Here is a 24,220-nt window from a genome sequence, read left to right on the forward strand (position 1 = left end):
GTATTCCGTATATTTATGGGAGAAATAGTTTCAGATTGTCGGACCGTTTGAGCTAAGGGTTCCAAGGATAGGGCAAATAACAGAGGAGACAGCGGGCAACCCTGACGAGTACCTCGATGTATAAAGAATGGGTTAGAGCGAACAGCACCTGTGAGAACAGTGGCTGCTGGATTGGCATACAGAACTTTTATCATATTTATGAAACTCGATCCTAGACCCAGATGCTGTAGAACCGCCCATAAATAGTTCCATTCTAGCTGGTCAAAAGCTAATAATAATATGATATATCCTGCGTAAGTTATCCGAAGCTGAGCGAGATTTAATGAATCCTGTTTGGTCATGATGAACTAGTCTATTCATAAATTTCTCTAGACGATGAGATAGTACTTTAGCATATAATTTAACATCAGTCCCTATCAAAGAAAGTGGCCGGTAACTAGAACAGGAAGTCGGATCTTTATCTTTTTTTAACAAGAGAGAAATAACAGCTATATTAATGGATGGGTGAAATGAGCCTTGAGTAACTGAAAAATTTATCATATCTAACATGAGGGGGCCTAAATCTGACCGAAATGTAGTATACAATTCGATTGGAATGCCATCTATGCCTGGGGATTTCCCCTTGTTCATAGATCGAATTGCTTACTCCAGCTCCTGAAGAGAGATCGGTTCAGCCAGGTATACCGAATCTGAATCTGACAGCCTAGGTAAATCAAGGTTGGACAGAAAAGATGCAAAAGAGTCAGGGTCACCATCAGCAGAAGAAGTATAGAGGTTAGAGTAAAAAGAGTGAAAGACAATATTAATGTCTTTTGGGTCTGTCATAATGAGCCCAGATTGGTATTTCACAGCTGAAATATTAGCAAACTTTTCGTTGTTGCGTAATCTTAGGGCTAAAAGGTGGCTTGGTCTACTCCCTTGAAAATAGTAATTCTGCCTGGATCTTTGGATCAAGAATTCTGCCCTGGATCTCAGTAATGAATTGAGTTCGGACCTAACCGCCATGATTTGACTGAGTGTATTGTCTGAGAAACAACGCTGATTATGTCTAGTCAGATTCTGGAGCTGTAATTCCAGTTCAACTATCTTTTTGTGTCGGTTTTTCTGAAGGAAAGAGGCATATGAAATTGAGTTATTCCTTATAAATCCTTTAACTGCATTCCAAAGTGTTCGAGGATCATCCACTGAACCTTGGTTAATTTCAATAAACTCAGCAAATTTATTTCTGAATTGACTGCAAAAGTTTTCATCCTGTTTAGGGTTAAATCGCCGTCTTGTGGCAAGAGATGGCCGAGGGATCAAAGATAATCTGCACAAATTTCCATCATGATCTGACAGAGATAAGGAACAGATATCGGCATCACGAACAGCTGAAGATAAAGAAGTAGAAATTAAAATATACTCAATTTGCAAATAAGATTTATGAGTAGCAGAAAAGAAGGTGAAAGACTTAGCAGAAAGGTTTAATAAACGCCAACTGTCCACCAATGAGGATGAGGTTACACATTGCCGAAGTTTGTCAGAACACAAAGCGTGAGAGTGTGATTACAAATCTATCTAGGATATGCGACATTACAGAATTCGTATCTGCACCCAATACAATTTCAAAATCTAAAAACTTCAAGAGATAGGTTGACAAAACAGAGGAAAAAAGTAGGGTCAGGAGTACAAGGGGCATAAACTGAGAGAAATACAATATTCCTATTCTCCACTATTGTTTTTATATGTGTTATTCTACCATTTGTATCACAACCTTTCCCTAAAATAGTAATATTTAAAGTCCTCATCTCCAATATTAGGACACCCTTGGCTTTAGTATCCGAAGATGAGTGAGATACCACTTCATAAAACTTATTATTACACCTGCGTATATCCTCCTCTTTCAAATGGGATTCTTGAACTAACACTATATCAATCTTTCGTCTTCGTAAAAAATCCAGAAAACCTGTACGTTTGTGAGGGCCATTTCTCACAATAATATTACAACTCAGAATATTAAGGTCAGTCATAGGTATCAAACATAATTACTGCATAATAAGACAAAATACAAGTTTGAAAATAAAACCAGTTGAGTCTACCATTAAACCACCCCCCACCCTCCCCGTTACCATTCAAAAAAACATAAACACATTCCCATGAACTATGGCAGAACAAACCTTGATCTGCCAGCACCCCTTAATATGGTCCGTGGCGTCAACAAAAACCTGCACATTACTGTAGCACCAACATTTGGCCCCATAATCACATATTGACAAAAAAAAAAGAAGAGATATAAAGAATACAACTAAAACAAATAAAATATCATAATCAGTAAGCGACACTGTATGCACAATGAACTATGAATTAAGAAGTGAACATTAAAGTGAACAGTGAAAGACACAGTTACCTAACCATTTAGAGCATCTCTTCTCCGATTAGACAGCAAATGTCCAGCTGGAGTTCACTGAGAGTTGGTGGATGAAAGGGATCTGACAAAATCTCTTGCTTCTTCTGGGGAGTGTAGCATTTTAGATTCACCTTGATTGAGAATGACCTTCAGCGTTGCAGGATAAAGGAGAAAATTCGGGATACTAGCGTCTCTCATCTCCTTCCTAGTTGGCGCAAATGCACTTCTTCTTTTTGCGGTGACCGGAGAAAAATCTGGAAAGAAAGACAGCGTTGCTCCGTCTGAAGTTTTCACTGGGGCATGAAGTCTGGCGGCCCGCAGAATGTCCGTGTACCGCAGCAATTTAAAGATGAAAACCCGTGGTTTAGTGCGATCTGAGGAGAGCCTTGTGTACACGCGATGCGCTCGCTCCACTTCAATCTCTTTGCCCGCCAGAGATGGGAGCCACGTAGGCAGCGATCCTTTCAAAAAGCCCATAGGATAGTCCTTCTCGGAACCCCTAGGCAATCCGACCAGATGCAGGTTGCTGCGCCTATTGCAAGAAGATCTAGTTTAGAGCATAGCGACTGAACAACTGACATGTGAGAAGCGAACTCGTTCCGCATCGCCGTCAACTCGGTTCTTAGAATGTCCTCAAAGCGAGTAACAGTGTTCGCCATCTTGTCCATCATATCGCTCGCGGTCGGTGGCTTGGATTTCTTCTTAATCAGAGAAGCCGATGGAGACAACTCCTGCTGTTTACGACTGCATGCCATCAGGTAAAGCACCACCAATGAATAAAACTTAAAACAAAACGAAAAAATCTACAAAAAGAGGCCAAAAGTACGGAGCTATACTCGAGTGCGATTAGGTTCATGAGCACGTCACATGACTCCCTTGTCTTTTTTTTTTTTTTTTTTACATTTTGTTAGGCAGCTTTATCATTATAAAAATCACACTGGTGTGCTTATTGACCAATATGAAAAAAAAAAATTGCCTGCAGGCCATATTATATTTTTTAGAGTTTGCATGAATTGTTTTTTTGCTATTTTAATAATCCGTTACACTCGGATGTACGTCACAATATGGAAAAAAGATCTGTTGCTACATCTGCTTCAATGCTATTTTAAAGACTATTAGAATATGATATGATAGTAGAGATACTGGTTATTCTGAAAGCTATGTTAGTGATGAAAGTGTCAACAGTTTGTGTTTTAGCATAGCCCCGTTTTTTCCAAAAAATGCTAGATCAATCCACAAGTGATGCTGAGCAGATGACGGAACATCTGTCAGTCAATCTGTGTGGTAATATTCATGAGCTGTGAAATGCGCTGCCACCGTTCCAGCCGCGTTGCTGCACCGGCTGCATCGGCCTGCTGCACGCTTAACTGCATTTCTGGTATTTATTTATGTAATTGATAATAGTAGGGCAGTTCTCTCTGCCCGTCCTCTGGGTTGCCTTCAGCTGTCGCCACACTGTCTCTCCCCGCAGAGAAGATTAGCACTGGAGAATTAGCAAGAGAAAGGACAATAGAGGGAGGGAGTTGAAGTTTCAAAACTGGTAAAGTGACAAAAAATATGTTGGAGTATATCAGCATTCGAAGGGTCTGAGAAAAAGAAAGGGAGGGAAATGTGCAAAAGTGTGCGAGAAAGAGAGTAGGCACAGTCTGGTTGATCATTATTCTCCTAGTCCAGATAGCAGCTCTCAGTCTTGTGGGGTTAATGTAGTTTGCTCACTTCAACAGGTTGTTGCGCAATGCTTCAGGTTAATCATACTCTGTTTAGGCGGAGTATCAGAGCAGGGCAAGCGAGAGACTTAGCACCGGCTTAAGAAACAAATATGCACTGTAGTATCGCTCCACACCAGGGAAACTTTGACCTTGACTGTGCTGTATGGGCGGATGTAACTATATACTTAACTCCCACTGCAAGTGGTTCATAGCTTATTACACTCTGCTTTCGATCAAATGGCCTTCATAATGTTTTAACAAGCACCTCATAAACATGTATCTGTTATGTTGTATAGGGGGGAGGGCGAGATATGTGTAACTGATGTTTTTGAAAAAGTATCACCTGCATGTATTTTAGTATTTTAGAATTTTTGTCTGAGGAACTTTTAACATCCATGGAAACTTTTCATTCCATAAAAGGTTTTTTAAAAGTGGAAAAGGTTCTTTAGATCAGATCTTCACACACTAAAACTTTTTGAGAACTTAAAGGTTCAATGGAAAGATTCCACGGATGTTAAAGGTTATTTATGGAACTATCAATTTCAATCAGGAACCTTTATTTGTAGGAGTGTGTATGGCATCATTGCAAAAACCCCTTATTTTTAAGATTGTAAATGTCTTATATAGGTTTTTTTTGTTTGTTGTTTGACTTTTGTTATTTACTTTATCACCATAAAGATGCAGTAGCCTTGTTACTGAAAAAATAAAATATTAAAATATTTTTGGAATTTTCCTAGCTAATTCACTTCCATACTTGTTTGTTCTTATCCAGTAAATTTAAAGAATGTCTTTTTTAATGATTCAATGGCACATCCTTCATAGTCCAGCGTGTGACTCCTTTACTTTTGACCCTTTCTACTTTTCAGTCTACCTTGCCTATTTTTTGGTGTCCCCTTGCTGGCTGAATGAATTTCCCTTGTGTATATGCGAGTGTGTGCACTGGCTTAGTGTGGTGGGGATATCCCCCCTTAACCGTCTGTTCACACGCCATTAGTCCACTCTTGTCTCAGCCTCAGTAAAGCCCTTCAGCATTGAGGAGCTGGAATGTGCCTTTGTGTCCCATTAACAAAACAGAGACGCCATGTTCTTTTCCATCTTAAAAGCTGTGGAAGGGTTGCACGTCTTCAGGTTCAGTCAGATGGAACTTAACCATTTTGAACCATTTTTCCACACCTTTCCCTGTCTGAATGTATAGAGCGATTAGTGAGCGCTTTTTTCACATTCACATCTGAAGACAATACCGTTTCTGTGCAGTCAGTGGGTACGTGACAGAAAGTGACTGGTGAGGTAATGCACTTTTAATGGGAGAGTTAATGTGAAGTGGAGGATAAAAGTTTGTCAATGTTCTTTTTTATTTAGAAGTTTTTGAGTACGCCACTGGAGAATGTCACACAGTTTCATTGAATCTGTCAGATAAATTTACTGTTGTGAAAATTGTGGTGTAGTTGATCCAATGCAATGCTTCTCACCTGAAGATGGTTTGTATGCCTCATTGCTGCACAAATGATTTACAGCTCTGATGTTGAGGTAAATTGGGAATGGGATAGTTCAGGATAAAGGTTGTTTTATGTACATGAACACAGGCAGCCTTCAGTCATACCTGCACACACACACAGGTCATGAGAAGAGCTCTGGAGGAGAAGAGGGCCCTCTGTGTTCAGCGTTCTGGCAAAGACTCCCTCAGCCATTAAAGGTGAAGCCTCATGCATGTCTGTGACCACATTTTCAAGAACAACATTGTGTATCCAGTTCGAGTCCCAAACTTTGAACTTACTACAACAAAATCTATGGTTAGTAACCAAGTTCCAAGTTTAAAAAAACATTTACAGTTGTCAAACATACTAAAAAAACCATGACCGAGTCCTGCACTACTTTTTCAATCCACTAGTGAATCTACAGCATGAACAGTGTAGTCAGATTATGGAATAAATTACCCTTATCAGCCAGTTCTCTCCAGTGAATCGAAAACAAACAGTGCAACTATGTAGTCTGATTCCTGAACAAATTACCTGAACACTATTTTTCTTTTCTTTTTTGTGAATCAAACACATAACTTACAGTGAAATCTAAATCAGTTTAGTTACTGACTGGTTGTTTATGTGTAGATAAAGATGTCCATTATGCAGTTCGTTAGTAGAATTTAATAAATATTAATGAATGAAATATTACTGCATTTTTGTTTTGTTTGGTATAGCTGTTTAACAGTTAAGGCCAAATATTAAACTGAATTAAATCTGTCTGTAAAAAAAAAGTGTTAAACACATTCTTTACAAGAAACGTTTGGTAACAATTTAGATTAGGGAACACGTATTCACTATTAAGTATTTGCTTATTAGCATGTATATGACTAGCATATTGGCTGTTTATTAGTACTTACAAAACACTTAGTGCATAATTCTGCATCGCCATATTCTAGATCTCTTAACCCTACCCCATACCTGAACATAACTATTACAAACACCTACCTGACTTATCAATAAGCAGCAAATTAGGGGTTTACTGAGGAAAGAAGTTTATAGTGAATATGTGTTGTCTAATCTAAAGTTTTACCTGTTGTTTTAATTTAGTAAAATATTGTTTATTAGTGATTTTATTATAGAATCATCTCATCATTAGGCAGTGGAATCACATTTTTTTTCCACCAAATATTTATTATTTACAAAAAGTAAAATAAAATGTTAAGCGGAAAAATTCTTTTTGATTCCCATACCAAATAGCATCTGTCTGTCACCATGTATCTTTCCTTTTTTGGATCCTTTGGTTTTCTTTCTCTACCCTCTATTTTTGATGAGTATGAACGATGGCTCATGATGATTAGAGAGACACGTAAGAGCTTTTCTCTCACTCAGAAATGGTGGGTGTGGGACAAAGAGAGAGACTGTTAGGCTGCCAGACTTTCTTAAAGCATTGCGAGTGTTTACACATGCAGCACTCAGACCTCAAATCAAGCCTTATTGGCAATGCCCTTGTTCCGTGGATTTCATCCCATGTGGAGAAAATATCCACTAAATGTCCGTTCTGCTGTGAGGAACTATGAGGACTGGATTAGTGGACTGACAAGTAGTCCCCAGTAGAAGTCGGACCGGAGATGAGCTCTAATCCAAGGTTTGCGTGTGTTGTGTTCTCCGGTGGTTAGACTCCTTGAGAAGTGTCCAGCAGCTGAAGAAGTGCGGATGTCTTCTCTGTCCAGCTCTTCCAGTAAGGAGTGTTTAACATGGCACCTTTCCTCCTCGCCGAAGGTTTGAATGTGTGTGGTCCTGCGTGGTGCCACTTGGCTGGCATTTCCTCTCTGCCCGCTTGCGCGATCCCCGGTGACCTCGAGTCGCAGGGTCCATCATCGCTCCACAGCCGCACACTTCCTGACCTGGAGATGACCCCTTCGGGTCCCCTGCATCTGTCCACGCTCTGCCTCCTGCCAACAATTTGTGTGTGCTTATGAGTGTGAGAGAGACAGAAAAGCAGAACGTGTTGAATTTATTTAAACTGAGCTGATGATACATTATGTCTAGAGGGCAGTAAAATAAACAGTTATTCCCAGTTCATCATTTTCTTCCTCATTTCGAAAACCTCTGCTGTCTCCTTGTCTGTGTGGCATGTCATATTTAAGACTGTCATGCTTCATTTTGCGTTGCTATTTTTAAGGGTTTGCAATGTTTTGTGTGTGTGTGTGTGTGTGTGTGTGTGTGTGTGTGAGAGAGAGAATGTCAGAACTTTAAAACTTTAAGGGACATTTTTTGTTCTTTTATTTTTAATCAGTTTAAAACCATTGAGGTACGTTCACATTGACAACAGTCTGCAGTGACAAAACATGATTTTCTATGAGATTTGAGGTGACAACTGACAAGTGACCATGCAAATCTAATGACACGGCTAAACAGAGGGGGAGATGAGCTAGGTTAGTAATGAGGAGCATATTACTGAATAAAAGCATTCATTCTTTTTTAAAAACAATTTGAATGATGGTGTATATTGGTTAGACTTTAAGGAACATTTATTAGTCATTAACAAACATTTGTACTGTTTAACATCAGCAGTTTATAAACATTCAACTACATTAATCAAATTTTCAAGGCATTCATAATTTGAATGTACTATATATTAACTAATGACCTGTGTTGAAAGCATGGCTCATGAATATTTATTAAGTTACTTAGTAATTTTCCCTTGCAAACCGAGAGAGTATGCGTAGAGAAGGCAGGACAGATTGTGGAGTTGTAAGGTAGTGAAGAGGCCTCTCTGTAATTTATTGAAGTGCTGAATTCTAGTCAAAACCAGTCTAATTCACTATATATGGTCTAAACCAGCCAAGGACAGCCGGACACTCCCTTCGACTCACTCCATTCACACGCTTGAGTTCATCTCCATCCTCCAGAAACGAAAGCTTGTGGACGCTCGCAGAGATGGCCACGTGATTATTTAGAGATCGTTCATGGTCAATAGTGTTGTTGGATGCAGACAGGTTGCCTTGGCAGTTAATGGGTTTGTTTAATGTGAGCTTCCTGATGGAGCCTTGAAGAAGGCCATCTGCTGCGTTAGAAACGCCTGTCTCCCATCACATCTTCTTTTTCTAATGGACACCAGACAAATGACAGGATGAGGATCTGAGATCAGTGGAAAGGAATGAAGGGGAAGTATGAGAGAGAAACAGAGGGAGAGAGATGGGCCGAACGATAAACAGAGGGGTATACTGAGTGAGATGACCTGGGAAAGCACTGAGCCACACACACACACATTCTGTCTCTTAGTGTCACAACACACACAGATACGCAAATAGGTGCAGCCACAGACAGGTCTGTACACACTCTCTTACTGGAAGGTGGGAAGCCTCTCTGGTCTCACTGGAATGTGAAATGGCTTCCCAGAAAACTGATTTTATATGGGTTTCGTTCCCATCAAGCTTCCGTCCAGCTCAGCTCACCTCTCCAAAGAGAAAGAGAGGGAACGCATGGACCAGTTTGAGTTGGAGTACTTTAGAAAAGAAATTGCTGGCCATGAGATGTGTTTTTCTGAATTTTGTCAGTATCAAACCCCTTATGGGAGGCAACTTACATTTAGGTGATGCTGTCAAAGACATCTGGACAGCACTCACTGCCAAACATTAGCAAGCACGTGGTATTTTGACCTTGCTGATGTTGTATTAAAACAACTGTTATTTTAAGCTGTTGAGATATCAGCTGATTAATGTCTGATATCGGCTAATATCATGATATCTTATCCTTCTTTAGTGGAAGAATGTTTCCTTCTCACCAGAGTTTTAATTGAATGCTGTACACAGGTATGTTTTAAACGGAGCATTTTTGTAGCAGACTGGCGTAAAAAGATGAGATGTTTATTGTCAGTGCTGATTTGATGCTCAGGTAACATTTCTAATTATTATCATTGTTGCAAATGTTTTTGCTGATCACTGATTTATTGCTAATTAGCATTAACTGATGAGATTATGACATTTAAGTTCAATAACATTGAATATATGAAAGAATGATTGAGATTTGAGCGCTATAGAATAATTATATTATAGAATAACTGTTCTGCTGTAAAACAGTTTTTTTTTTCAGTTTTAATATGACATTTGCTTTTCCAGAACAAAGGTCCAAAAGGAAAGCGATAGTACGGTATAGTAGTTACAAATAGATTCCTCTAATGTTCAAAATAAAAGGGTTCCAAACAGATCACAGTGATCACATCAGCAGGATGTGAAGAAGAAAAAATAAAAATAAAAATAAAATAAATAGATAAAAAAAAGAAAAAAAGAAAGAATATATATTTATATAATAAATTAATATATATATATATAAGCTATCTCATTCCTAAGTAATCTAACACAGGCTTCCATATTTTCCAAAATATATCTAGCTTATCATTACCAATAAATCGTAATTTCTCAATATGAATAATGGCGCTAGCTCACTCAGAAACACATCAAATGTTGGGACAATGTCAAGTTTCCACCTCTGAAGAATCAATCTATTTGCAAGAACCATAAATAAAGAAATACCCTGTCTTTCATATGAACTAAAAGAAAGTACAGAAATCACCCCAAAAATGGCAATCATTGGATCTGGAACAATATCTTTTTTATACACTTTTGAAAGCAGGTCAAAAATATCTGTCCAGTACTTATGAAGGTTACAACATGTCCAAAATGAATGTAGAAGTGTACCCTCCACAACCTTGCATTTATTGCATATCAGTGACACTTCAGGGAAAATTTAGTGCAATTTAGTTTTACACATATATACTCTATGTAGAGATTTGAATTGAATTAAGTTGTGTCTCGTATTAATTGAACAATCATGTATATTCTGTAGGCATTCCTCCCATTGCGCATCCTCACTTTCCACCAGATCTGTTAATACATTAAAGAAATATGACACTGCTTTTGAGTTTCCAGCTTTAAATCTGTTTATTTCCTCAAATTTTTCATGCGTTTTTAGTTGTTCAAAATTAGGAAAATATTTTCTGACGTAGTCTCTAATTTGCAGATATCTGAAAAAGTGAGAGTTTGGTATGTTCTGCTGTAAAACTTAAGAGGAATTGGATCTATGATATTTTTTTTATGATACTTGAATGGCTCTTTTTTTTGTTATAAGCCATTTCAGTGAATGGAGAACAAAACAAAACAAAACAAAAAACAGCCTAAATATTCTACAATTGTGTTCCTTGCAATAAAGAAAATCAGATGGATTTGGATTCAGGTGAGAGCAAGTAATTGTGACTGAATTATCCTGTGAAATCTGTTTTGTTAATTCTGTTTAGAAAATGTTATGTATTTAAGCATATTTTTCTTGATATTTTACATATTAAAGTTTGCATTTAGGTAAATAAAGGGAGGTGAAGAAAGAATGGCTTGCTCTTGGCAAACTTTTCGGTCCGACTCCAGTGTTTGTTGTTTGTGTAGATCAGTGGTGTGTTCAGCCTTGTCCATATCTCGTTACAGATAGGCTATCAGCACAGCCCCAACACACTGTCTGCTTACAGCCATGGTGTTCCTGTGGAATTAGCGGCTTAATATACTTCCTTTCTCGCATTCCTGCTGTCTCTCTCTTTCTGTAAGTCCTTTGCTTTCTCTCAGACTCAGAATTTTTTTTTGTGGGTTGACATGTTTGCTCTCAAGGCTGAGTGTTTGTGTTAGAGCTCACGTGAGGGAATTGGCTTCTTGCTCTGTGACTCCAGACTGTAGCCTTTCTTTAACAGGGCATAGAGCTCCCTGTGTGTTAGTGTGACTTGATGAATGTATTTTATTTTATTTTATTTTATATATATATATATATATATATATATATATATATATATATATATATATTTATTTTTATTTTTTTTAGAGTATAAGTTATGTGTGCCTGTGTGTGGTCATTAGGGCTGCAGCTATCGATTCTTTTTGTAATCGATTAATCCAGCACTTAATCGATCGATTAATCGAGTAATCGGATAAAAACTTTTTTTGTGTTTTTAAACAACCAAAACAAATAATGCATAACGAAAATGATGTGGCTGTAAAATGATCAAGCATTTGGCTTTTATTTCTCAAAAAAAAAAATATTTATTCAAACTTCAACATTTGAACAGTGCATGACTGAGCTGGGCGAACAAAGCTGTCCATACTCCGTTGTGAAGTGCTGAGAGGGAGAAAAAGAGGAAAAGCAATTTAGCTTATTAAAATGCACAACAGGTTTCCCCATACACAAAAGAAATATGTTTTCACAATATATCTGAAATATATTTGCATTGTTGTTCACTTATATTTATCATTTTGAAATATATTCTGAAATATAACTAAAATATATTTATTGGGCCAATTTCGAATATTTGCATATATTCCAAAAAATATATTTCAGATATATTGTGAAAACATATTTCAAATATATTTATTTTGTGTATGGGTCATGCTGTAATCTAGCCCTGAAAGTATATAGTATGTTTCATCGTAAAAGCCATTCACAACTTTTTTGACAGTAAATTATTTCCATTGGTTAGTTACCCCACAGCTGTTAAATAATGTACGTTTATCATGTAAGGGATAAACCATGACGGCCAGTGCAATTCTATGAAAATATACCACACCTCCACGGCACGTCGTGACCGCATCACACATCACAACGTCGTGCGGTATATTTTCATTAAATTGCACTGGCCGTTGTGGTTTATCCCTTACATAATTAACGTACATTATTTAACAGCCTTCCTCTCGACTAGCAATCACATTGATTTAACGCTACATTGAATTTATTACCTTGTCTCGGGTGACGGTCCTCCGGTCTTTGAGTAGAGTGGATGCTTTCTGTTTAGATGCTGTAGCATGGACGACGTGCTGTTGTGGTATGCTAGCTCGATCTCGCAATATACACACACCACGGCGTTCTCTTTACTTTTCAATTTGAAATGATCCCAAACCTTGGACATTCTGTCGTTTTCTCTTGTTTGAGTCTTCTCTTTGCTCACTGTTACCGCTCCCATCTTCCATTTTGCTGCCCGCGCTCTCAAATCAAAACACCACTAACGACTTGCGTCTCCTTCCGCTTTTTGGGTGACGTAAGCGCGTTGTGTCATACAAAAAATAATAATTGCGAAAGAACGTGATGTGAGCTTTAAAATTATTTAAAAGAGGCTTCGAGGCAGAGGAATTTGCCTCGATATTTTTTTGTAATCGAGTTACTCGAGTTACTCGAGGAATCGTTGCAGCCCTAGTGGTCATATTCTCTTCTTTTAGCATAGGGCAAGTCTGTCGATTTTTTTTTATTATTTTAAGGTTCTCAGGTAGTTTAGTTCAAAGAGGGTTTAGACTGGAACTCATTACTCACAGTTTAAATCCCATGTTCTGCGTCAGACGGCCCTCTTTTCCCAAACATTTGAAGAAAAACATTTAAGTGCTGTCTTCCCAAACATTTAAAGATCCGAATACGGTGTTTGAATTCATATACAGCTTATATCCCATCGCTGAGGCCATCAGTCCTGTCTTTCTTAAAGAAAAGGTGCCTTTGACTTTTTTTTTTTTTTTTTTGATAATTTCATGAGTCAAACCATATAATTGTTGTCTTGAATGGCAGACAGTTTGCCGGAGCTCTAATATGACTCAAACTTTTCTCTTGTGTAGAGAAGGAGAGGAATTTGTCAGGCATGACATCATCCAACCCACTGATAGGCTTCCAGTGTTTAGTGTTCACTCTCTACTGTATGTAACGCAGAAGGAAAAACAGATCATCAGGCTTGTGAGAAGAGACTAATGTGCTTCAAATTCAGGGTGGAGGTCCTGCTTGAAACAACAAACCATCAGCCCAGCTCAGGCCTTGAAACTCGGTGTGCGATTGTAGGTATTGCACACAATTTTAATCAATCCCACAAGCTGCGCCTTCAGAATGTGAACAAATAATCACTCAAAATAATCTGTTGTTTTATTTGTATTACATTACATTTCGGTTGCATGATATACAAGTGAATAAGTAGAATGGATCTATGAATTTTTGGAATAAACTTTTAGATAAAGTAGGACAACAAATGTCCTTATTTCAAGTCCATTTTTAAGGTGCACACCCTTTTTAGGCTTGATCCTTAAAAGACATCATTTGCAGGCCTGTCAGTCAAAATGAAGTTGTCACAGAAGCGCCTCACCCTTCTTGGCCTAAAATCCAGCCCAGTGAATGAGACCCACCCATGTTCCAATACACACACTCACACGCACACACACACACACACACCACATCTGCAGGCCTTATCATGGGGCAGGCTGTGGCTGGGCTTCTTCAGGGCTTGGCAGGGCTGTGAGCGGACTGGCCCAGCTGTGATGTGGGGCTCTGTGGGCAGCTGTGGCCACCGTAAGGCCTGCTGCGGTGCTGGTGTGGTTTGCCGACACGCGGATGCTCCCATGTTTCACTGATGCAGTGGAAATGTAAAAGTTAACCCTCAGAATCTTAGCAGAGGAGTTTAGGAGCCCACGGAGAGCAGCTGCTGTTGAGTACATTCCTGCAAACGCTCCGAAACAGGCTTTCTGCATTGTTTGACCATTTACTTCACTGAAATAATTATACATATCAAGTAACAATGCAAACATGCCCACCAAAACTGTGCTAAATGCAATTTTCCCAGCATAATTACTGATCTTGTAGTCTGTTTCTAAGTAGTGATTGACCACTAATTCCTTTTTTGTCTGATATTTAGGGTAAACGTACCTATTAAGCTCACGTACCCATTAAGCACACTTCCATTTCTGAGATCAGATTATAAAAATTAAAAATAATTTATCATCCAACTTGATGTCTTAAACAATTGATATGTTTGTTACTATATACCTCCAATAATTTCAAGTCAATCAGATCATTGCACACTGAGATATAGTCTTCAGATGTTCACACTGTCTGGCGGCCATTTTGAAAGCTGTCTAAAAACTTTCACCAAAAGCCCCTTAAATGTGCGTTTTTTTTTAGATGTTTAAGCCTTTATTTGGGGTAAGTTTCACTACTTATTGTAAAAATAAGAGATTAATGTTCAGACTTTTGCATATTATAACCTGGAACTTGGATGTGGGAAATAATTACATTAAATTCAAAAGATAGTTTTAGCAACATAGCGCATATGCTACAGAACACAGTTAGCTGACTAGCTGTATAAGATTGTGTGCTATGCTAACATATTACCAAAGTCTCTTTAAGACAAGTCATGTCACTCGGCGGCCATCTTTGAAACGCCTCTCGGGCATCCCAAGTGCAGCTCCTATCACTTTGTATGGAGAAGCATCAAATTCTTACGATTAAATTTCATATTTGAAATCACCAATGAAATCGGACAACAACTGTGTCATAAATGTTGTTTCTTTTGCGCAAATAGTGTTATAAAAAGCTTATTTCTCAGGCTAGATCAGCCAGTGCACATGCGTAGTCTTGAACGTGCGTCACAGAGTGCTGACTGTTTCTATAGCAACCCGGACTTCTAACGGCAGCTGCAGTGACGCGCTGACTTTACTGATTAACGATTGGCTCTTTCATTCAGAAGGCGTGGCTTCCTGCAGTTGAGCGGCCATATTGAGAGTGGCAACCTCCAGCTCTCTCTCTTGAAACCAACAGATAAGTGACTAAAACTGCAATTCATCGACTGGCCGCTAGAGGCTGGCTCCAAAAGGGAGTCAATCCCATAGACTCGCCATGTTAAAATGCCCAACTTTACAGCGGAAAAAAATATGTTTACAGCCTGGTACAAAAAGTGGTTTTGGGCTATATAGCTAATTTTGCCCTTCGTGACAACTCGAAGGGCAAACTCATCCGATTCAATTATATTAATCCTTAAAGTTCTGCATAATTAAGGGTGTGGCCACTTGGTGGATTGCCGCTCTGCTCCAGAGTGTGAAACTTGCTAGAGTGTGAAACTTAGAAAACTGGCTTTAAAGATTTTTATTTGTACAGAAAAAATAATTATAGGTAGGGCACTGGAAATCTGGCAATTAGATGTTTTAATGAAAATGATCTCAAACTTGATTTTTACCGCTATATTGATATTGTAGCTACTCTGCTTTTGCACTGTCTGCAAAAAGTGAGATGTCACTCCAAGGCAAAAGGCAGTAACTTCCACATTATATAGGGTGCTGATCACCATTTACAGAGTCATTATAGTAACATCTTTATAAAATCTAGTGATGTGATTTTTTTCTGACCATAACAACCAGACAAAATGTAAGGAGAAATCAAAACACGTAACACTAAGAAACTCAGCATACTGAGGTAAAAATTCAAAATGGAAAGTTTTTATATTTAAAAACTTACAGTTAGTTAGGCAACATTACTCAACGTTTTCACCATTACAACTGTTAAATAGTTCTATAAACAGTTCAATGAGCAAATACAATAATATTAGGTGACTTACATTTTTGGCCAAACCACAGCGCATCTCACAGCAACCAGCCGAATGATTGCTGAATGATTCAGTGTTTTGAACGAATCGGTTGAGTCAAAGCTTCATTAGCCCATGCACAAACATCTGATGAATCTGCCGTTTGAACAAATCGTTTGAATGAACGACTCAATGACTCACTCATTAACGCTCACTACTGGCGTTTTAATTTAGTTGAAAAGTATAATTTCCATATAATATTATTATTATTATTATTATCATTAATAAATTGCTATATTCTAATGATTAGTTCTAATTGTGCAAAACAGCATGTTATTAAATAACATTACAACTGCAAAAAATCATTGACTGAATTGCATTCCTGTGTTCTAGGTTGCCATAGCCACAATGCTGTACAGCATCTCAAGACAGCATGTCTACAGTATGGATGCGTGTTTGGCTTGAAAACTGCATGTTAAACTGGTTTGCATTTAAGTTAGTGAATATGCACAGGTTTCTAAGATAGCACGTGCAAAATTGTAAATTTTATGACCTCTGAGTATGTTCAGTCAAAGACAAACAGGCTTGCTGTGCTTCTTTCAAAATGATTAAGAGAGAGCGTCCTACGTTAAGCTCTGAAAGAATAAATGTTGTTTTAGAAAAAGGGAATGACTCTATCCTCATAGAAAATAAGGCTGTCATTCATAAATCAATGTTCTCTGTCCTACAGCATGAGTTTAACTAGGCTTCTGTCTCTTTCCTGCTCTATTTTTGTTACTCTTATTGACAGGCAGAAAATCTACAGTGCTCTGTTGAGACTTGACATGTTCCTGAGCTCTCCTAAAACAAGGCTTTTCTTCTTCCTTCCATGTGTGTAGTATGCATTTTCCATTCAGTCACGCTCCATCTGTAGCTCTTAGGGTGGTCCTTATTTGTAGTCGTCGAGTTAGTATTTTAATGACAATGCCAAATTGTATCTGCCTTTGCAAGCTGAAATCGTCAACTGTTTGAGCATGTTGCAGAATTTCACCTTTACAACAGGCATTACATTGTATTTCTGTCATTTGTGTTAAAACAAGATTTTTAACACTTTCAACCAGCTAAAATAAGTTTTGTCTGTCATTTGTCATGCTCCTTAATATGAATTAATCTGACTACATTACACTGATAAGAATATTAGAAATAGTTCCTTAAAAGAAAAGTTATCCTCAAAATGAAAATTATGTCATGTCGTTCCAACCTTGTTTAACTTTCTTTCTTTTGTACAACACAAAGTAAGATATTTTAGACAATGCTGATGTCCAAACAACATTAAACTCCACCACATTTTCAAAACGTCTTATTTTGTGCTCCACACAGTTGTGAGGGTGAGTAAATAAAGATAGAATAGTCATTTTTTGGGTAAACCTTTTAAGGTAAGAACTGGATATTAAGCAATTCTGTTTGGTATCATATAAATGAGACGCAACACTTTTTCGATTCTTTTTCGATTAATAATTATACTTTATTTAAACAGAACATAAATTCAGTAGAACTGGTCTCACACGGTCACAAACACACACACTCTTTAAGAGCACACGTTATCAGTCTCATAGGATAGAGTTTCCTCCGGTAACGGCTCCAGTAGGCCTCTGTCTCCGTCCCTGTCTTTGTCACTGCAGTGCGGCCCCTGGCCCCTAATGAGGAAACCTGCTACTCGGGGATAGAGATCACATTCACAGACCCAAACACACATGAACATAGTCTTCTTTCTCTCTCTCTCATCCAGCTCCCAAGCTCCTCAGCCAAAAGACTGGGAGAGTTTGCAGGCGTAGAGGAGTGTGTGTGTGTGTGTGTGTGTGTGTGTGAGTACAGGAGGAACAGGACTGTCAGTAATACATAATGTATCCAGAGGACCACCGGGACCGCTGCACAAATAGGGGCCCAGGGACAACACCAAGGGGGAAAGAGAGAGAGAGAAAGAGCGAGTGATAAGGAATGAGAGGAGAAAGGGGAGTGTTCTGGTGGTACATGGTCCATTGAAAGCAGCCTGAAGGGTAACTGGATATGGCAGGTAACCTGTGGATCCAAAAAAAAAGATAGCGGAGCGATGGAAGGTCAAAGCTGAAGGGGGGCCCCTTTCGGTGTGTGTGATTGGGGGGTAATCTGATACACAGTGTGGCCAGGGGCCCTCGTGCTTATATATACACTTTCAAGACTCAAGATAGCCCTTGTATTGAAATCCAAGATGGCGGACGATATCATCCTCTTGTTTTTCTCTTCCTTCAGGGTTGGGGATTTGCCTCATTAGCTATTGTAGCATGTTTGTTGGGCTCCATCAGACACAGACTCCATGTCTACTGTTTGCAGCCTGGCTTTTGAAGCCACATATAATGGATTCCTAATCAAGATCTCAGCCTGAGCTGAAAAACCTGCCTTCAGTGCTTCTCCTCCAGAACAAAGACTGAATCACGCACACACAATTCTGTCTGGAATACAGTAGAATAAATAAACAAAAGGACTGAGATGTATAACAAGTCGAATGCCACATAAAAACACACTTATTATGATTTACATGCACTGGTTCTCATTTTCTCTCTGCGAGTTTGTGTTGTGGCGTCTCTAACGGCGGGTGTTTTAAGGTCAGTGTTCAGACCTCTCTTGCTGTGGATCTACCATTTGCTTTTCTTGCTGCCCACACACTTCACCTTTCAGCCCAAATGGAAAAGAGAAAGAGAGAGAGGAAAACACTTTGTGTACTGCCTGCATTTTTGTCATGCTGCTACATGCTATCTCTCTGTCTCCTTGACAGCCTCCGCTCTCTCTCGCTCTCTATCTCTCTCTCTCTCTCTATCTCTCTCTATGCTCAGAGCTTCGGAGCCTTAGGGAGAAAAGGAGGGACATAGATAGTTTTATAGAAATAAGAGAAGATAAAATGAGAATGAGGGAAAACCTAGAGAATTGTTTGGTTCACCATTAACTCGCTCACTGGATGATTTTTTTTTATTTTTCTGTTACAGTTTTATGTTACTCTAACCATTCAGTCTAAAGTTATGATGATTAGAGGCTATTAAACTTCAAGATGACAAAAAGCACAATAAAAGTAGCCCCTGGTCATCTTTAACAATTTGACTAACAAAAAAGCTCTATGAACCTATTTGTCAACCTATCTTTGCTATATTTAGACTTTTATGAAGCATCACGATAATAGCATAAAAGACATCTGTCAGGCTTGATGTATGCAGTGACAGACATACACACTGCACTTTTTGTTCAGAAATCTTACAGAGTTCAGATTATTTAGGTGTATATAGTGCACACTTTGACGTTTCTGTCATGAAGACCCTTTCTTAATAACCATACATTCTAAAGAAATTTCTGGGGTCAAACAAATGAGGTCGCTGTAATATTTGCACAATGCTTTGAGATTTGTGCCAGTAATGTGGATCTGAGGTAAAGAGGCAGAGCGGGAGAGATTACGGGGGATGATGGGAAATAACGATATGTATGTATATGTCAAAATAGATTTTTAGGTGGAAATTCATGCATTTACTCCCAGCCAAACACTTGTAAGCCTCTGATGTCATACTTGCACGATGAGAGGTAAATCACCATAGTGCAGTGCTGATGACATCAAATACACCCTGCTTTCTTCTATTACTGTTGCGTGATGCTTGATCTTGCTGACTGATCTGGATTCAGGTCTTATCAGTCGTCACAGACATACAGATCTCTGTTTGAACTTGTAAAGCATGAACATCAGCTGTGGGAGGGACCGCTCAAAGAAATTTGTCAAATTTAAATACTGTTTGTTGCCTCATGACAGAATTTTGAGTAGTTCTATTTTGAGTTGTGTTATAGGGGTCATTTTACTCTTTCTTTTCATTTGTTGGCAACTAGATTTTATATTTAAAATGCATTTACTGTACTATAATTATATACTTTAAAAAAGCTTTTAATTTTTCTTGAGGTTTTAGATGCTACATGTCTAGTTTCTATAGTTTCACATGCCTATTTTTTTTACAGTTTATTTTTAATAAATGTTTTTTTTGGATTGGGGAGGGAGGTGAAATCTACAAAATAGAAAGCTCTGGTTTTAAATGAGTGTCTGCACTAGAGCCCTGCACGGGCCTCAAATTTAGGCCCTAGCCCGGCCCACGTCCGACATCTTATCAGAATTACCGGCCCGAGTCCGACCCGAGCCCATCTTTTTTTCCCCCCTTCTCCTAAAACAGTTTATACTACTGTTTCGGCTATTAAAATAGTTCAGTTTTTTGTGTAATGGCAAAATTATAATATTTCGTTTTTTTTTTTTTTTATTAAGTTAATTTAGAAAAACGTTTGGAGCATTTTTGTTCGTTAAATAGCCTATAAGTTTTTTTTTTTTTTAAAGTAACGACCAAGCGGCCAGCGGCATGAGCTGATCATAGCCTATGTTTGATCAGTTTAGCCTTCTCTTATCATCACGACTTGCCTAAAATAAAATCTATAGATATACTAAAACAGTTCAAGTATATAACAATGTTTAAACGTTAAACCTGCTATAATAATAATGTGCGCTAGCGTATATCTGAGTTTGTGCGGAGAGTGGAAGCTAAAGCGCGCTCTGCAGGACATGGAGGCACCAGCAAACACTTGGATTTTTTTCAGTGGAAACAAATTAAAATAGCCTACGCCGTCATTTATTTTATTTATTTTTTTGATAAAGGTAAGCGTAATACATCATTCGGACCTGTAAAGGGTCTACTTGTATTTGTGTGCACCCACAATACCAACAAAAGGTAGTTCTTTTATAAAACAAAGAAAACACACATGATGCGCTTTCTGCCGTCTTGAACAGGAGCGCTTCACAAAAATGAACCGTAGCTGAGCGAATACATTCCTCACAGACATGATAAATATATCTATAGAAAGCTTAACTTAACGAAATAAAAAAATCGAAAACAAAAACTCTTTTATTATAATCTTAATCATAATCAATAAAGATGCATTTCTATCTAAAGGCGCGTCTAATGAGGAGACGGCGAGTCAGGATCAGCAACTTCATCCTTGCCACACGGACTCAGAAAACATTTGTTTATTGGTAAATAATTCAAATATCTCCTTACTATTTCCCGCAGACACATTTATGGTTATGTTTGCTGGGGTTTTGCAGCAAGCTTAAGCCTATTGCGTGCATTTGAATGCAGAAGTATTCAGCTGTGCTGAAGTCACTTGAGCGCCTGCTGCTGCGGGACACTAAACACCATCGAGCTGCTCTCAGTCGCGGCACGGTCTCCTGTTGTTTCCACCAGCGCGGCAATTTTTTTCATCACTAATCGATGGATGTCTACAATATAAAAATAAGGAGAAACCCAAAATAGGCCCGAGGCCCGACCCGCGTCTAAACTATGACGTGAAAATTGGCCCGAAGCCCGGCCCTAGAGGCGTAAAAAAAGTCGGGGCCCGGGCCGAAATGCAGGGCTCTAGTCTGCACATGGCCAGTTTTAGTTATGTTGGTAAGTCAGCTTAAAACCAAAATTCTCTTCCATGCAAAATGATGAAGCAGTCAATGTAAACAACGTGAACCATAAAATGAAAATCCAAACAGAAATGCATCCAAACAGCAAATGTAAATTGTTTATGTTGTGTTAACCTATAGAACTTGTACCGCTCAACCGCTGACTACGAGCATTTGTTCTTCTGTTTCCATAGGGACATCAGCATGAACAACATCACTGAGCTGCCTGCAAATGTCTTCAGAAACCTGCCCTATCTGGAAGAACTGTGAGGATGAGTTCTGTTTTCTCTCTCTTTCACTATTTCCCCACATGCTGATTTCTTTTTGTTATAAATGCTTGACACCTTTTTCAAACACCATCATTGAAAGATTATGTATGGAACATCTCCACGATGATTTGAGATTATCTTTTGGTCATTATTCTTGAATATTCTTGTCTATTTTGAGATTTTGAAATGTTTATAGAACTGTAGAAACAACTTTAAAGCTAAAGCCACATGGCATCCATTAAATCGCTGCTGGTCTCAGTGTCAGCTTGTTGGATTACGTGAGCTCCATTGTCTTCATTTCTTTCCACATTGTGTCACTGTCCAGTTTCATGAATTAAATTCTGCTAAACAGTGTTGCTCATGTCGCCTCAGATTGCCAACTATCATTGAAAATGAACAACTTCCAGACACTTTGTCTCTGCAATCACTGTTAATGCTTTAGTGCTGTAATACATGGGCGTCGAAAGCAAGATAAATGTGGGTGGGTCCTCCCCCAGAAAAAAAAAATTACTGGAGTATATGCCATTTTCTGCAATCTGGTGGCTTTTAATTAACGGAATAGGCCATTTTGTTGGCAGGTGTTATTTACATGACCTCTGCCCACTAACGTCATAACATTACAAAAGATGTCTATTTAAACACATTTTCAGTGACGCAGGTGGTAAAGCGTGTAGTGTTTTTGATGCGAGCGACCCGAGTTTGCGTCCGCCTTTTGCCGAAATTGTTCTTCTCCCTTTTCACAAGGCATTTGTTTTCAATAAAAAAATAAAAATTAAGGAAATAATCGAAAAGTTTAAATAAAGTACCGTTTACTTTGCTGTGTCGCGGGAGTGCAGCAGGCGCTACTAACTAGTGAAAACACAGAATAGAGTTATATGGACTCTGAATGAGCCAAGTGGAATAGATTTGAGGAAGCAGCAGTGAGGAATTCAAGGCTGTAGCTAAATGTAGTTTAATCTATTAGGGCATTCGTCACGTGGAATGGAGTTGACTGACGGTGCTCTGAAAAGTGCACACAGACACTTTCACTGAATTAGAGACGGTAAAAGTAGGTGGGTCCAATATTATTGGTCTTCAAAAGTGGTTGGGTCCTGTTCCACCCACATACAATGTTTCCGACACCCATGCTGTAATATGAGGCTTCATTGCCACAGAAGATCCACTCAGGTTAATATTCAGTATACCAGCACTAATTCACGTATAACATGAATTGACCCTTCGCAAAGACCCCCCCCCCCCCCCATTTAGTTACATCACGGAGCAAAGACAAGACAGAGCAGGTTACTCCGCTTTCAATTTTTATCTTTTTTTTTTGACATTCAAACAAGACGATAACTAAATAAATACCAGTTATAAATATAAATATATGAAATACATATATTACAAAAACATTTTATTTCACTTAGTTTATAAGCTTTAGCTTAACCTGATGTACAAAAATAACCAAAACAGAAAGAAAAAAAAAATAATATTGCATTACAATTTAACAAAACCCTATAGATTTTAGTCTACTAAATCTACTGTAGATTCAGTCGACTAAAATTGTATGATATTTATTCGACTAAAACTAAAACAATTCAGATGACTAAAATAAGACTAAAGCTAAATTGCATTTTCGTCAAAAGATTGACTAAAACTAAATCAAAATTTGCTGTCAAAATTAACACTGGTGGAAAGATGTCAGTACACACCATTTTTCAAGTTTATCTGCTCTCCTGTCTGGTTTGTTTGTCAGACAAAAATTGCGGCTTCGGCATTATGATTGGTCAGATTCCCAGATTGTCATTCAAACTCCCTACAAAGTGTCAATTAAGCCGTATACAACACTGGCACAAAATAAATAAATAAAAAATTGAATTAAAATTAAAATAAGACAAACAAGCTGCACACTGCCTATTAGACCTTGAGAGTTCCCTTCAGAAAATTGCAAGGACCTACAGAGAATAAGCGGGGAACAGATTTGACCATCAGTGTGGTGCTGCACATCTGGAACAGTCTTATAGCTTACAAAGTACTGTTAGTCAGAGCATCTCAGGATGGCTTTTGAAGCTACATCTAACTTGTTCAATGCGTGTTAATGACATTAAAGGAACAGACACATGCTGTTTTAGACTGTTTTGGAGTGGCTGTATCCGTATGTCTGAAGTAAGTTCTGAACTCTCATTGGGTGTGACTGACTGATCTTTTTCTTTGTGTCTGTCTTTTCTTTACTCCTTCACTCATCCCGTGTCTGCCCATCTGCGGGAAGGGCAGATAACATCTAAGTGATATCAGGTACCCGCGCTTCCAGACTGCTGAAATGACCAGCTCCCAAAGTCGTCTCCCCCTCGCTGTTCGTTCTTTTCCTCCCTTTTCCTTTTTTTATTTGTTTGATTGGAGTGTGTTTTCTTACCCTCGTGTGTCTTTCATCCACTCCAATCTCCTCAGCTCTCGTTCCCAAACAGTCCTCCAGCACTTTGTCAAAGGCCAATTTGCTTTTCAACGCATTGTGAGAAGGAATGCATGGCAGGAAGAAGGAGGGCAAAACAATGGTTTCCGTGACAACTGGAGTTTTCAGAAAACT

General features: G+C 38.5%; 1 protein-coding gene across 2 annotated transcripts in view; it reads left to right on the forward strand.

The window, feature by feature from the left end:
• Nucleotides 1-24,220, forward strand: part of LOC306872164 (leucine-rich repeat-containing G-protein coupled receptor 4-like) — a 61,556-nt gene that overhangs the window by 4,363 nt on the left and 32,973 nt on the right. For both annotated transcript variants that reach the window (XM_079420598.1, XM_079420599.1), the window contains one exon: nucleotides 21,583-21,654. In XM_079420598.1, the coding sequence (XP_079276724.1) occupies nucleotides 21,583-21,654 (72 nt within the window). The remainder of the gene's footprint in view (nucleotides 1-21,582; nucleotides 21,655-24,220) is intronic.

This window comes from Barbus barbus, assembly GCF_936440315.1.
Source record: "Barbus barbus genome assembly, chromosome: 1".
NCBI classification, from domain to species: domain Eukaryota; kingdom Metazoa; phylum Chordata; class Actinopteri; order Cypriniformes; family Cyprinidae; genus Barbus; species Barbus barbus.